The sequence below is a fragment of the Odontesthes bonariensis genome, chromosome 18, assembly GCF_027942865.1.
Source record: "Odontesthes bonariensis isolate fOdoBon6 chromosome 18, fOdoBon6.hap1, whole genome shotgun sequence".
NCBI lineage: Eukaryota > Metazoa > Chordata > Actinopteri > Atheriniformes > Atherinopsidae > Odontesthes > Odontesthes bonariensis.
Window position 1 is genome coordinate 20,172,314 of NC_134523.1, and position 15,258 is coordinate 20,187,571.

Here is a 15,258-nt window from a genome sequence, read left to right on the forward strand (position 1 = left end):
CCTTTCTGACTTTTGATATATAGTGTTCAAGTGGTCTAAACTCTTCCATACAGTACCACTCACCCAGAGGCATGCCAATGCCATATCCCTTTGTGTCAAGCAGACCTCCTATCTGCGTGAGGTTGCAGTTTAGGCTGCGATAGTACTCGTTCATGGTGCTCTCCATCAAGAAGGCGTACTTGGAGTTCAAGACGCGGGCGATGCCTTCCTCTGTGCTCTTCACAAACACACTAGGCTGCTTGGAGTTCATGTAGTTCCACATCCGCTGGTATGTCTGGTACCGTGAGTTCTGGGGAAGGGTGGAGAGAAAGGCATGACATTGTGTAAAAGGATGGAGAAGGTTTTCTAAAACCCTGGAATATACCATTTGGAAAATTGCTAAATTTTCCTGTTTACACCACATTTATTGATGCAGTACTTATTGAATCTCCGGTTCACTACAGTGTTAGTATCCAGGCAATGCCTCACTTTTTTTTAGCCATATTGGTAGCAGATACCATATTTTTATATTTAAAGAATAAATGTTTTGTTAGTTTCCTATGTAAAGATAGGAATTAACAGTGGCATTATTTCTTTTAAAAAACATGAAGAAATTGTGGATTTCTTGAGGATCTTTTTATGGCCTGGTGAGTTTTTTGGGAAATCTGAAGAAATTGAAAATAAATTTTTGTTTTCTTTCACTTCTGTTAATCTGTTAGTGTTTGTTAATGCACTGAAGAAAAAGGTGACCCAGTAAGATAATGGAAATAATTCAACTTATTGATATTATCCTTTTGCTATCAAAGAGCAGATTCATTTCTTGCTCATTAACCTGACAGATTTATTCAAAAAGGGAATCTTTGACAAGCTCCCTCCCAGTCTCACCATGAAGAAGGTCATTGTGGATCCTCCATGGATGGTGCCATACTGGATGTTGGTTTGGTCGGCCAGGTCATCGGGAGACTCGATGGGCACCTCCATCCTCTGTACGGTGAGAAATGCCGCTAGGTTGGCCGTGTAGGATGAGATGATGATGAGCGTGAACGCCCACCTGGAAAACAGGAGAAAAACAGCTTTAACTTTTATTTACCCCACTGCACTTAGACAAAGCTCTTTTTTCTCCTCTCCCTTCTTTTATTAAGAGCTGCAAGGGGAAAGCGGCAAGGAGACAGATGGATGCCACTGCAGGAAACGTCAGGAGTTTTAGGTAAAAATCATCAACTTAAATGTGAACTCCAGCTGCAGCAGACACAAGCAGCATGTCTATGCTGCAGAGGAAATAAAATAGAAGTGATGAGCAAGGGATTTAAGGAGGGAGGCAAGTTTTCGAGAGGAAGTCAGAGAAGGAGAGGGAGGAGGAGAAGAAGCAAGGCAGGTAAGAGAACAAAGGAGGAGGGAGTGAAAATTTTGACTTTGAGTTCTCTCAAAATATAAGAAACAAAGAATTTGCATTCTTGTGATTGCACCTAATTCTAATAATTCTTGACCTAAAAATTACACAAAAGAGATAATTTATGTTACAAGTAAGGAAGAAGGAGTCTGATATTTGACTGAATATGATCTAAATAGAGCAAGAAAGTCTTCCAATAGAATGTCAGCTGCGGGTCAGATGCACAACAGCATAAAAATTCTCCAGCACATGCAGAAGTTCTCTGTTTATTTGATATTGTTTGTGAGAGCAATAAAAAACGGGAAGGTATAAAACATTAAAATGTGACCTTTTGGAGCCCGTTTCCTGTTTTTATGCTAAACAAAGTGAAAACAATCCACCGGCTATATTTGACAGACAGATGTGTGGGTAGAATAAATGTTCTCGTTTCACTGTCAGAAAGAAAATAAACGGCATAAAATGATCAGTGCTGCCAATGTATCAGAGCTTACTGAGACAAGAACGCAACGGGCGACTGCTGCGACAATCAAATGCTTTATGTTTGAAAAAAAGAAAATCTAAAGATTGAAAAAAAACGATGTGTCATGTTGAGCCCTGGTGAAATTATAATGAATATTTCCATTTAATGCCACTTTTATAACCAGATTTGATGCCATGTATGTTCATGCAAGCTTAGAAAATATCTGCCAATGCAACCTATCTGTATCAGCAAATCTGTCATTAAGAAAATTTATGACAGCAACTGGAATCTATTTCCTATCAGCATACACCAGTCTCTGTTCAGTGCAAAGAAATTTTACTCGGTGATTTTAGCTCGTTTGAATATCTCTGTTTTTTAGTAAAGGGGGATCCAAAAGTTATCTTCCTAATCATTTATAGACCACCAAGATACCCAGGAACTTTCTTTGATGAGTTTGCTGAACTGCTGTCAGTTATCTGCACTGACTATAACTTTTTTATCGTAACTGGGGATTTTAACATTCACATGGACAATAACATGGACACTAATGCCAAAGAACTCTGCTCTACTTGACACTTTTGGCCTCCTTCAACATGTGAATGGACCCACACATACTCGAGGCCACACACTGGATCTGGTTATCTCTAAAGGTGTTGACATTTCTTCTGTTGATATCAAGGACTTGGCGCTCTCTGATCATTTCTGTGTGTTCTCTGACTTACAGTTAACTCCAAACATTCAGTTAACCCGTGTATCTGTTAGAAAAAGGTACATAAATGAAAATACCAGTGCTAAGTTTATGGAAGTTATAGCTATGTCATCAACTGCGAGTACAGAGACAGTTGATGAACTCTTAGATAACTTTAACTTGAAAATCTCAAATGTCATGGATACTATTGCACCTGTTAAAAATAAGATGATCTTGAGCATAAAGCGAACACCATGGAGGAACACTATGATGATAAAGGCCTTGAAAACAGAATGCAGGAAAGCAGAGCGTAAATGGCAAAAAACTAAACTTCAAATTCACCATGGCCTTTGTCTTTGTAATTTTAAATACGGGTTACTCCGGGCTAGACAGCAACACTTATCTGAAATGATTAATAAGAACATCAACAACACTCGTGCTCTGTTTGCTATGGTTAATAAGCTGACAACCACCCCAAAACAGATAGTTTCAGAACTCTGTTCCACAGAAAAATGCAATGAATTTGCTTGTTTTTTCAATGAAAAAATCAAATCTATAAGGCTAAACATCAACATAAATGAGCAAAATAATAAAATGACGCAATCCTTAAAACCACCTAGGAATCAATCAACTATGATGTCAGAATTCAATACAGTTGACCAAAAAAAACATAGAAGAAACAGTCCAGCATCTTAAACCATCAACATCCTGTCTTGACACAATGCCATCTGACTTCTTTAAAACTATTGTAAGCTCTGTCCAAACAGATTTGCAGCAAATAATAAACTGCTCACTTCAATCAGGCACGTTTCCTAAACCCTTAAAATTAGCTGCCATCAAGCCACTCCTAAAAAAGACAACATTGGATGCTTCCATTTTAACCAACTACAGACCCATCTCAAATCTTCCTTTTATAGCCAAGATTGTTGAGAAAGTGGTTTTTAATCAACTCAGTAACTTCTTGAACTCCAGTGGACTCCTTGACAAATTTCAGTCAGGCTTCCGACCTCACCACAGTACAGAAACGGCTCTTATTAAAGTGTTAAATGACATAAGGTTGAACACTGACTCAGGCAAGGTGTCAGTTCTGGTATTGTTGCATTTGACACTGTGGATCACAGTATACTGCTGAACAGGTTGGAAACCTGGGCAGGACTCAGCGGGACAGTCCTAGAATGGTTCAGGTCCTACTTGGAAGAGCGGAGTTATTTTGTGACCATTGGAAGTAATCAATCTGATCGAGTGGCTATGAAATGTGGAGTTCCTCAGGGATCAGTTCTTGGACCCCTTCTGTTCACTCTATACATGCTGCCTCTGGGTCAAATTCTGAAGAACTCTAAAGTCAACTACCACAGCTATGCAGGTGACACACAGATATATCTCGCACTGTCTCCAGATGACTGCAGTCCTATAGAGTCATTGTGTGACTGCTTAGAGCAAGTCAAAAAGTGGATGAACCAAAATTTCCTTCAGTTAAATCAAGAAAAACTGAGGTCATTGTGTTTGGCAACAAAGAGAAGAGGTTTGCTGTCAGTAAACATCTTGAGTCACTGTCTCTAGAAACTAAAGACCAAGTCCGGAACCTCGGCGTGCTGATAGACTCAGACCTGACCTTCAACAATCATATCAAATCAGTCACCAAATCAGCCTTTTATCAACTTAGGAACATATCCAGAATTAAGGGTTTCATGTCCCAAACAGATCAGGAGAAGCTGATTCATGCTTTCATCTCCAACAGACTTGACTACTGTAACGGTCTTCTGACTGGACTCCCCCAAAAGAGTCTCAAACAGCTGCAGCTCATTCAGAACGCTGCAGCCCGAGTTTTAACCAGAACAAAGAGATCAGATCACATCACCCCAGTTCTCAAGTCTTTACATTGGCTCCCGGTCAGATACAGAATAGATTTTAAAGTTCTGCTGCTCGTCTACAAATCACGGAATGGTTTAGGTCCAGAATACATGAATGACATGCTAGCTGAGTATAAACCCAGTAGAGCTCTGAGATCTACTGACTCAGGTCAGATAGTGGAGCCCAGAGTTCAAACTAGACAAGGTGAAGCGGCTTTCAGCTGTTATGCTGCACACAACTGGAACAAACTACCAGCAGAACTGAAATCAGCCACAACTGTAAGCACTTTTAAATCCAGGTTAAAAACATTTCTCTTTCGGTGTGCTTATGGTTGAGCTTATATCTTTCTTTTTCCCCTCTTCTTTGATTGCTTTTAACTGTGTTTTTAATTTTTATTCTATTTTTTTTCGCTTTTAATTGCTGCTTTATGCTGTTCTTTTAAATGCCTTGTCTTTATGTAAAGCACATTGAGTTGCCTGTGGTATGAAATGCGCTATATAAATAAAGATGCCTTGCCTTGCCTTGCCTTACCAGTGTGACGGACTGGTTAGTCCTGGGACTGCTCCGCCCACTGTCAGCTGTGTGGTGCCTTAGGCTCTAGCTCATCATCTGATGGAGCGCAGGTGTGCGCCCTGATGAGTATGAGTATATATCCCCAGCACACTGGCATGGCGGGGCCTTCCCCTTTTTCCCTTTGGCGTTTTGGTTTTGTTTGGTCACCCCTAGACATCTTTTGCATACACTACATGATTACTGACTTTACACCTACATTATCTTTTATTCTCCTTATTTAATAAATATCAAAAAACCGTTATCCCGCCTGCGTGTGGATTCCTTTTATGTTGCACCTTTTGAGCCAGGGGTCGTAACACCAGTCAGTCGTGTCTGTCCACCATTCTAATAGGTCCACATATTTATACATGCAGGAAAAAGTCCATTTAGAATTTCAGCATATATGTCTCTTTGGAAATATCAGTTTTTTACTTGTAAATAATATTTTATTAAAAGTAAAGCTGGATCTTTTTCTTTATCGTCTCATTTCTTACAAGATAGAAAAACAGCCTATCTATAGTTGTTAGAAGTGCTAAAAGTGCCACAATTTCACAATTTTACTTATCCACGAAGAGTCAAGCCCCCGTTAACTGTATGGAGGGACCTCTAGGGCTTATCAGATTTCAGCAGCTAGAGGAACACTAGCCGTGGCCCTAAATAGGCCCATGGACTCAACATTCACCACATCCCAGTATCCATAAGCATCATACATATTTTCAGAGATAAGAGAAAATCTTTTTTTTCTGCCAAAATTTCCACTCTTACTGTCAGACAGCCTGTTTAAGCCCAGACAGTCTACAGTTACTTAAGACAAAACATGTTATTTTGTATATTTGATTAAACCACAATATTTCATTAAGCTTAACCAAAGTGCTTGGGTTGCCTGAACCACGGTATCATTGAACTACGAGTTCCAAAGATGTGTCTTTTTCTTGGCCCAACAACCATCCAGACCTCTGCCTGCTGACTAATGCTCAGAAAAATGGACTCATTCTGAAAAATGATATTGATCAAAAGTTTTATAACAATGCGCTGAAATACAACCAATCAACGTAATTGGGAGAACAGGGCAGGAAAAAGGGTTGGGGCAATAGTCACAAATAGTGAGAATTTAGATTATTTCACAACCTTCAACCTTTCACAGCTATTGCTATTTGTCAACCCTTCGTTCTCACATCCAGCTTGACGAGCCAGCTCTAAAGCATCTTAAGTGAAATGGACAGAGCTTTTGGTCTTAGGCTAAATGGAGGGTTAATCTTGAATGAGCTTTTACAAAATGGAATCAGACAGAGAGAGGAGTTGAGGCCAAAAAGAAAAGAGCTTCAAGATAAAACAAACTCCAGCAACCCGGTGAAAAAAGACAAACAATTTAACTACAACGAGAAAGAAAATATATGGAAGCAGTAACAGAGTGATCAACTTGAACTAGCTGAATGCACCAACCAGGTCAAGGTCCTAAACGTCCTGACTGATGGTCACAAACTGGACCATTCCTGAACAAGACATTTTTGTCATTGCTGTTAAAGTGCACTTTTTCATGCGAGACATAACGTGAGTTACGAATGTAACTACGGATCTGTGAGACCGAGGGATGACCGTCACTACGGTCTTAAAAAGGAATGATCACCTTCGTTCTGCCTATCACCGAAACCATATGTCAAAAACGTCACGCCCGTGACCTCCGGAAGCAGAACGACCTGCGTTAACAAATAGCAGGGATTGCTCCCGGTTCAGTCTCCTACCTTGAGCGCCTCAGGCTGTTCTGAGCGACAAAAGATAGTGACGGTCATCCCTCGGTCTCACAGATCCGTAGTTACATTCGTAACTCACGATCTGTTTCGACCTCACTCTGACCGTCACTACGGTCTTAAAAAGGGATGACAAATACCAAAATGGTCGCGAAGGACATAAAAGCTAATTATTAAAACCTCGCTCGGTCACGGACATGAGGGCGGCGTCGCCGACCGAAGCTGGGCGAGTTACATCCACCCTATAAAACCTAGTAAAAGTGCATGGCGTAGACCATGAGGCCGCTGCACAGATATTGTCTGCTGGTACTCCCCTGAGGGCAGCCCAGGACGTTGCCATACTTCTGGTAGAATGAGCTCTCATACCAGGAGGGGCTTGCATCCCCCGTGCCTTATAGGCATGGGAAATAACCTCTACTAGCCAATGGGACAGCCTTTGCTTTGAAAGAGGCAACCCCCTTTTTGCTGCCCCATAGCAGACAAACAGTTGGGAGTGTGCTCTCCTCAGTGGCTGTGTAAGGGCCAGATAAGCCCTCAAGGATCTCACTGGGCACAAGGTGAGTAACTTCTCCTGCTCTGCCTGTGAGGCAGAGGCAGGCTGAAACTGATCCACCTCCAGAACATGGTTGATGGACTGCCTGTTAATAACCTTTGGTAAAAAGGCTGGATTTGGCCACAGTGACACACCAGTGCCGCCTTCCCTCCATCTGAGGCAGTCGTCACTGACAGAGAGGGCACACAGTTCCCCGACTCGTCTTGCTGAGCAGAGAGCCAGAAGGAAAGCAGTCTTGAGAGACAAAGAGCGTGGATCGGAATCCGAAATGGGCTCGTACGGAGCCTCCGTGAGTGAAGTTAAAACCATCGGAAGGTCCCAGCCTGGAGCCCGTAGGGTACGAACTGGACGTAACCGGCGCGCCCCTTTCAAGAACTGGCCAACCAAAGGATGCCTTCCGAGAGGCCCGTTGTTCGCCCCCTGGTGGAAAGCGGAAATGGCTGAAGCATAGACTTTCACCGTACTAACCGCCTTGCCTTGATCCAGTTGGGACTGCAAGAAGCGTAACACATGAGGCACAGGGCAAGTTGCTGCTGGCTCAATATCCATACTACGGCACCAGTCAGAAAAAATTCTCCATCTGAGCGCATAACTGGCTCGAGTAGATGGGGCCCTGGCGTTGTTGAGTGTCTCCTGTACAGACTCACCTAAGCGATCAGCGACCGGCTCTGCAACGGCCAAACCCAAAGGCGCAGGGCGGCTGGGTTCGGATGCCAGACCTTCCCGTCTGCTTGTGACAGCAGATCTGCTCTGCTTGGCAACCGCCATGGCTGACCCTGCAGTAACTGGAGCAGGTCCGAGAACCAGGGTCTCGCTGGCCAACGTGGGGCAACCAGCAGGACTGTGTGTTGGCCCTCCTTGATCCTCTGTAGAACCTGAGGGATGAGAGGGAGTGGAGGAAAAGCGTACAGTAAGCCTATTGGCCACTCTTTCGATAGAGCATCCAGGCCCAAACTGCCCCCCTGCCCCCTGAGGGAGTACCACTCCGGGCAGTGGGTCGTTTCTGCTGACGCAAACAGGTCCACTTGCGCAACCCTGTACCGCATCCAGATCTGGTTGACCACATCTGTGTGCAGTCTCCATTCTCCCGGGAGTGGACCAGTCCTGGAGAGCATGTCGGCCGCGCCGTTCTCCACGCCCGGGACGTGCACAGCCCTCAGTGACGCCAGTCGTGGCCATGCCCATGTTAGGAGCTCCTCCGCCACTTGGAGGCATTTCTGGGACTTTGTCCCCCCCTGGTGGTTGACGTGATACACCGCAGAGGTGTTGTCCGATCTCACCAGAACATGGCTGTGCTGCAATGTTGGCAGGAACCGCTGTAGCGCAAGGTGAATGGCCTTCAGTTCGAGAACATTGATATGTTCCGACGTCCATGGAGGTTGCCAAATGCCCCACACTGAACGTCCTTCCCAGACAGCCCCCCAGCCCGTTAGGGATGCATCTGTCGAGATGACCTGTCTCCTGTGAGGATGACCCCCCAGGGGGACGCCACTGAGCAGGAACTCCCTGCTCCTCCAAGGACGCAGGGCTCGGATGCAAGCCCGAGAAACACGCAGCCTGACCTTCCTGTCGTCTCTCGGGTGGAGTCGGAACGCATTGAACCAGCATTGGAAGGGACGTGACCTCAGCAGGCCAAGAGGAACCACGACGGCTGCCGCAGCCATCAAGCCCAGCAACCTTTGGACTCTGTGGGCGGTAACTAGTCCGCCGAGCCGAAAGCACTTCAGGGCCTCTATTAGGCTGTCTACTCTCCGGCCAGTGAGAGACGCTTTCATGTGGGCTGAATCTAGGAGGATACCCAGGAATTCTGCCTGTTGGCGGGGCCGCAAATTGGATTTCTTCCAATTTACCACGAAGCCCAGGAACTGGATGTGGGCCAGCAGTGTCTCCGTGTCGCGCACCACTTGCTCTTGAGAATGGGCGCAAACGAGCCAATCGTCTAAGTACGGTAGTATCTTCAAACCCTGTGCCTGGAGGGGGGCTAGTGCAGCGGACACCACACGACTGAAAACTCTTGGGGCCAGGGAGAGGCCGAAAGGAAGGACCTGAAACTGGAACGCCCTGCCTCGAAAGGCGAAACGGAGGTATGGCCTGTGTTCTGGGCAGATTGGGACATGAAAATATGCGTCCTTCAGGTCCAGAGACGTAAACCACTCCCCCTGCTGGATTGATCGTATTACCACTGCGGTGTGAACCATTTTGAATGGCAGCACCTTGAGGTATTGATTTAGGGGCCTGAGGTCGAGGACAGGCCGATGACCGCCGTCCTTTTTGGGCACAATAAAATATTTGGAATAAAACCCAGCTCGCTGTGCGCTGGGTGGTACCTCCGAGATAGCCCCTTTTAAAAGTAGTTCTCGAACCTCGTTGTCGAGTACGGACTTTAAAATTGGGTCTCTTACAGCTGTTATTCTGACCCCTGAAAAAACTGGGGGCCGCCGTCGAAATTGTAGCCGGTACCCGTGGGCAACCATTGTCACGACCCAAGGGTCTGGCACAATCCCCTCCCAGGAGATCCGAGACAGCTGGGAAGGGCATCCGACGGGCAGCCCCTGACTGCTACGCCGGGCCACCGCCCCGGCCTGTGTTTCTGCCCCTGTTTGGTTTTGCTCCCCGCCTCCCCCTGAACTGGGGATGTGGGGCTGGCCCCTGGGTAACTGCCTGAAAGCGCTGGCCCTGAGCGATACTAGCCTGAGGAGGCCGGCCGGGCTGCCGTTGCCTGAACCTACCCCCTGCTGCTCTGTAGACGCCGGGAGCTGCTCTAACGCCTACCCGTTGGACAGCCTCCCTTGATGCTGCGGCACGTTCGGCACGGTCCAGCACCTCCTGGGATCCTGGATGAAAAACACACCCAGGTGCCACAGGGAGGTTAATCAGCTCTGCTTTAATAGCCTCTGGCAGACAGGTTTGCGCAAGCCACACCTGACAACGGCACAACACTGCCGAGGCCATCGAGTCTCCTACATCCCGTGTGAGCTGGGAGTGAGCAGATAGCGCAGCCTCCACCAGGGCCATGGCATCTCCGTCTGCCGGGTCTAGCGTCTTACGCAGAGCCGCCAGCGTCATAGCAAGGGCATTGCCCATACGGGCTGCTCGTGCCGAAGCGTTAAAAGACCTACTGACCAGGCGGTCTGTCTTTGCACACTCCTTACGCGGGCAACGTGGATTAGGGGATGCCCGCGCAGGCCCAAGTGACGTCCAAGAGGCAACTGACGCCTCCACTGGTGGCATGTCTCCCAGCCCTGTTTCAGCAGGGTATACAGCCATTGCCAACTGACGGCAGCCTGGGTTAAACTGGGGCCGCTGCAAGGTCTTACCCCAAGCGGTCCTCAGCATCTTGGTGTAGTCCTCCGCCACGGGAATAGAAGGTGGGGGGCTAGCGTGAGATACACCCTCCCAAACACCCCCATAAGGGGCTGGGTCTGGTGTGGGGGGCTGAAGGCCTAGAATTTTAGAGGCACACAATACCCTTGACAGCAGATGGCTTACCGGTATCTCCCCCACGACTGTGGGCTCACCTCTAGAGCCAGTGTGTAGTTCACCACCACGGCTGCCTCCACCTGTGGCGTCAGAGGTCTGTGACGCGTGGAGGGACAGCACGTCTGTATCGGCCCAGTCCTCCTCCTCACCATGGCTCTCAGGCCTGCGTAAGGGGGGACCCTCCTGGCCCGGCGGTAGGGATGGCGGTAGGGATGGCGGGCCTTGATGGCCTTCTAGCCTGTCCATCCTCCTTGATAGCCCCTGAAGAGCTGAGAGGATATGGGCTAACCCCGCACTGCCGCCCTCTGCTGCCTCAGCTGGAACAGGGCGCTTCGCAGCTCTGGAGGCCCCTTCCTGGTCAGACCTATGGGGGGACTCACGCTGCCGGTCCCTTGAGCATTTGCGCGTACGCTTATGCCCATGTTTTCGGGCCGACCGATGGGGTGAGCGTCGCCCTTCCGCCCTGCCTTCATGCATGTGACCAGACACCAGGTTGGCACGGCGAAGTCGTTCCCCCCTAAGCAGGTCAACTGCTGCACTGCAGGGGTTGTCCACGTCCTCCAACACGTGGGCGGCCCCAAGGCAAGTAGGGCACTCCCTGTGCCCGTCTGCGGTGCTCATCGCAACCATGCAGACTCTGCAGTGGTGCGAGGCCATTATGGCGAGTTGCAGGAAAAAAGCTGGTGGCCGGCAACCGCGCGCGAACGCACCTAACCGGCACACACTCAACCCAACGGCTGCGAACAGCGGCTATAGGGTGCTGTTTGATAAACCACTTAATTAATTAATTAATTTATTTATTTATGTCACCACTGAAACAGTAAACAATAATCAGTAAGCACCAATCTGTACTTACCTGAACAACACTCATTTATTTATAACAATAATCCTTACCTTATCTGGCTACTTACCTGAAAAATTCCAGTGGCCAAAGTAACCCAGTTACAACAGCGGTAGAGTAATGTGAAACTTAAACAACACACTACCTTAGAAAACAATATGCTACCGGCAATACAAAATATATGCAAGTGTAGCGCTAGGGTGGCCCGTAGTATGCAAACGCGTTAAGAAGGCTCACTTAGTGGTAACCAACAGCACTTAATAATCTTCCTCTGGCGGCCCGCACCAGTGCGCGAACGCACCTAGCAGGCGCACACTAACCCCACGGCTGCGAACAGCGGTATAGGGCACGCAACGTATAACAAACAATAAATAACAAAACAAGTGAAGCGCTACGGTGATCTGCAACAGAGCGCGAACGCAATTAAAGCAGGCTCACGGCAACGTGATATTAGCTTAACTGCACAGTCCAATTCACAGGGACACAAGGCACCTGTTACCCTCGGGTAGTGAATTCTGTGACTGTGTAGCCTTTGCAAAAAATATCTGCTTCTTACCTGGTCCGGTTTTGAGGCGATCAAGGTGAGAGACTGAACCGGGAGCAATCCCTGCTATTTGTTAACGCAGGTCGTTCTGCTTCCGGAGGTCACGGGCGTGACGTTTTTGACATATGGTTTCGGTGATAGGCAGAACGAAGGTGATCATTCCTTTTTAAGACCGTAGTGACGGTCAGAGTGAGGTCGAAACAGATCTACAGTTAGGATTTATGGGTGCACATTTCTGCTTTTTGTTACTTTCTACATGCATTTTCAAACTCCATTTTTCTTTCTCTTTTACCAATGTAACTTAAACGTGCCAACAAAGCCAAACGTAGACAAAAAAGACAGACAGACATCAGTGAATTGCAGCTTGTCCCACAGCCATCATGAGCTTTTATAAGGCTAAGTATCAGATATGGCCGAGAGCTGTCAGAAAAAAATGCTGATGGCTCCTCCAATCCTTCCAGTATTATCCACCATCTGTCTGGCTGCAGCTACTGGGACAAAGGGATGGCTTGCATAAAGTAGTAAATAGTCCACTAATGTTTATTAATCGCAGTGCTGTGGTCCAGTGGCTTCTAACCTCATTGTTGCTTTCTTTTTAATAGTCACAGATGAACCTCAGGGGTCCTGGCTGGGATTCCTTTTCCTTCTCTAATTTAAGCTTTTATTGTAAAAGTTTGGAGCTTTTCCTCTTTCAGCAATGAACATTTTTATTGGTGTGTCAATCTTGGGAGATTTGAAGAAGATTCTGTATTTGTTGGAAATTCTAAAAACTCACAAACACCTGTAATATGACAGAGAATTCAATATAGATGCCACTTTCTTTTATGAGTGTCAGATGAGAAAGGATAGGGAACCCCTGGTTTCATGATCATGAATTGAAGTGAAACACTGATGCAAGGTAATGTTTATTAATGTCGGTATGCACTGTTATGAATGAGCACCGTTGTTCACTGTGTTGTGTTTACGTAAGTGGTAACGGACAACATTTGAAACACAAAACAATTTTAACACTTTTAAGGTCCCGAAATGTGAATTATACTTCAAATTATACTTCACATGATGTAAAATAGGTGTACTTCCAATTACATGTTTTTCAAAATCGATTCTAATTGTGTAGCCTAGAGCTCAGCAGATCAAATAAACATAGAAAAAAATTCCACAAAGAATGCTAAAATACACTTATTTGGGTTGCTGATTTGATTCCCAATCCCAATCAGCATTCAGTGAATTTCAGTTAAAAGTGAGGGACATACCCTGTTCTGAGTTGAAGAGAGGGCATAAAGACAGAGGAGCAGAAATAAAACCTTGGGAAAACTGACGTTTTCACACCATCTGTTCAATTTAATGTTATGTTGCTGATGTTCAGTGTAATGATGAGGGAGAAGAGACTGTGTTGCCTTAGAGGGGGCAGATCAGGGCTATCATTTCAGCCCCCCCCCCAAAAAAAAACAAAAGATCTTTCTGGATACATTTCTGTATCCAGAAACATAGCTACAATCTTGCAGTCAAAAGGTGTCAATCCTTCCTGCCAGTGGCAACTTGTGACTTTACTTCCTCCTTTGCTCCTGTCATAATTACAACACTCACTGGGAGGCACTGTTGCATCTAAACATGTTGTCTGTGGGTATTTGTTGACTTTAATGAATCTTTCTCACAACAGCATAAAACAATGTAGGTTGAACAAGGCCCTTGCACAAATAGACTTTCTAATCAGAGTTTTATAATAACATTTTAGATTATCAAATGCTAATATAATCTTATCGGAAATGCAGTTGGCTCAAGGTTCCAGTAGGGTATTCACTATGTTCTGTTGTTCCAACGGACATGTTGCATGCATAAGTGCACTCTGTGTGATAACTTCATCCATCTATCCATTTTTAGTACCATCTTCATCCTATTCAGTGGGGCTAGAGCCTATCCCAGCTTGATCATTTCATTTTTACCATTTTTTATTTTGGACAGAGGCTAAAATCAAAGCCTATTTTGTTTCCATTAAACAACTTCCAAGGTTAGATTTTATTTTTGTTTTAGCTTGGCTCATCCCACTGACAGGCTCGACTGTTTTCTTTGCCACTTGCTAAGTGATTTAATCAGTGCTGCAGGCCTTTTAGACAGCTCTTAGAAGCCCATACATTTTTGTAGATGTAGGCTGTGTCGTGACAGATGGAAATATGCTTAAAGTTTTAAAGAACACCTCAGGTTCCGGTTACGTTAATGTGTAAAGTGTAACTGAAACATAAACAACACAAAAAGTATCCCTTGGTACAAACCAGACTCCGCTGACGCAGCGAGTGGACAGCGCCCGGGGCATGATCTCTGAGCCCTGCTGCATGAAGCCACCAATAGGGAACCACAGACTGTTACCCAGTGTGTACTGGTTCTCCAGGATGTCCCGCCGCTCCCGCAAACATGGGTGAGGGTTATACCACTCATAAGGACTAAGCCTGGAGAGGAGGAAAAAAAAAAATGCATGATGTCATTTTTTTTAATAAACCCACATGTAAACAAATTGTATAGTTTTTTCACAGTTACTCAAATACTATATAGCGGAACGGAGGCATTAGGACACGTTACAGAGTACACTGCAACGTAAAACTGCACTCCAGTGGCACAGAACCCAACACCAGTTTTGGACCAAATCAGCTCAGATCACAAGAAACAAATTTGAGTTAGTTAATTACCGGATTTTCTGTTACCATCTCTGTTGTTGTGATTAACAAGTTTGGCTTTGAAATGATGCATAAACCTCTAAACCAAGGCCCAATCCAAATTCCCCATCTTGGCCCAATTTCCTTTTTGTTTTGTTTTGTTTGCCAGGAATCAATTAGTTCTGGCTATGTATTACCTCAGTCAGGGAATTGGAGGCTATTTGGAAGACTAGATGACCACCCCTCCTTGATCACAAACAGGTAGGAGGCAAATGATAGTGCCAAGGAGGGACGGGAGTTAAACCCAAGTATACAAGAATGTCTATAGGACGGAACAAAATTCATAAATGTTCTCACAGAGATGGTTTTAAACTAAAATAAAATGAAAAGACAGGTGTCCTACCTGGCTGCGAGAAAGAGGACACAGCTGACAGCGAGGTAAGCCAGGAGCATGAAGAGCCAGACGGCCGGAGAGAACGGGTCCAGAAAGGAGAAGTAACCTGGTTTGCGACCCTGAAACATAC

At 45.9% G+C, this 15,258-nt stretch overlaps 1 protein-coding gene across 2 annotated transcripts in view; it reads right to left on the reverse strand.

Annotated features, from left to right (window-relative positions):
* LOC142367499 (glutamate receptor ionotropic, kainate 5-like) overlaps positions 1-15,258 on the reverse strand; it is a 242,992-nt gene that overhangs the window by 17,915 nt on the left and 209,819 nt on the right. For both annotated transcript variants that reach the window (XM_075449494.1, XM_075449493.1), the window contains 4 exons: positions 15,138-15,247; positions 14,357-14,530; positions 865-1,030; positions 64-289 (listed from right to left, as the gene is read on the reverse strand). In XM_075449494.1, coding sequence (XP_075305609.1) covers positions 64-289; positions 865-1,030; positions 14,357-14,530; positions 15,138-15,247 — 676 coding nt within the window. The remainder of the gene's footprint in view (positions 1-63; positions 290-864; positions 1,031-14,356; positions 14,531-15,137; positions 15,248-15,258) is intronic.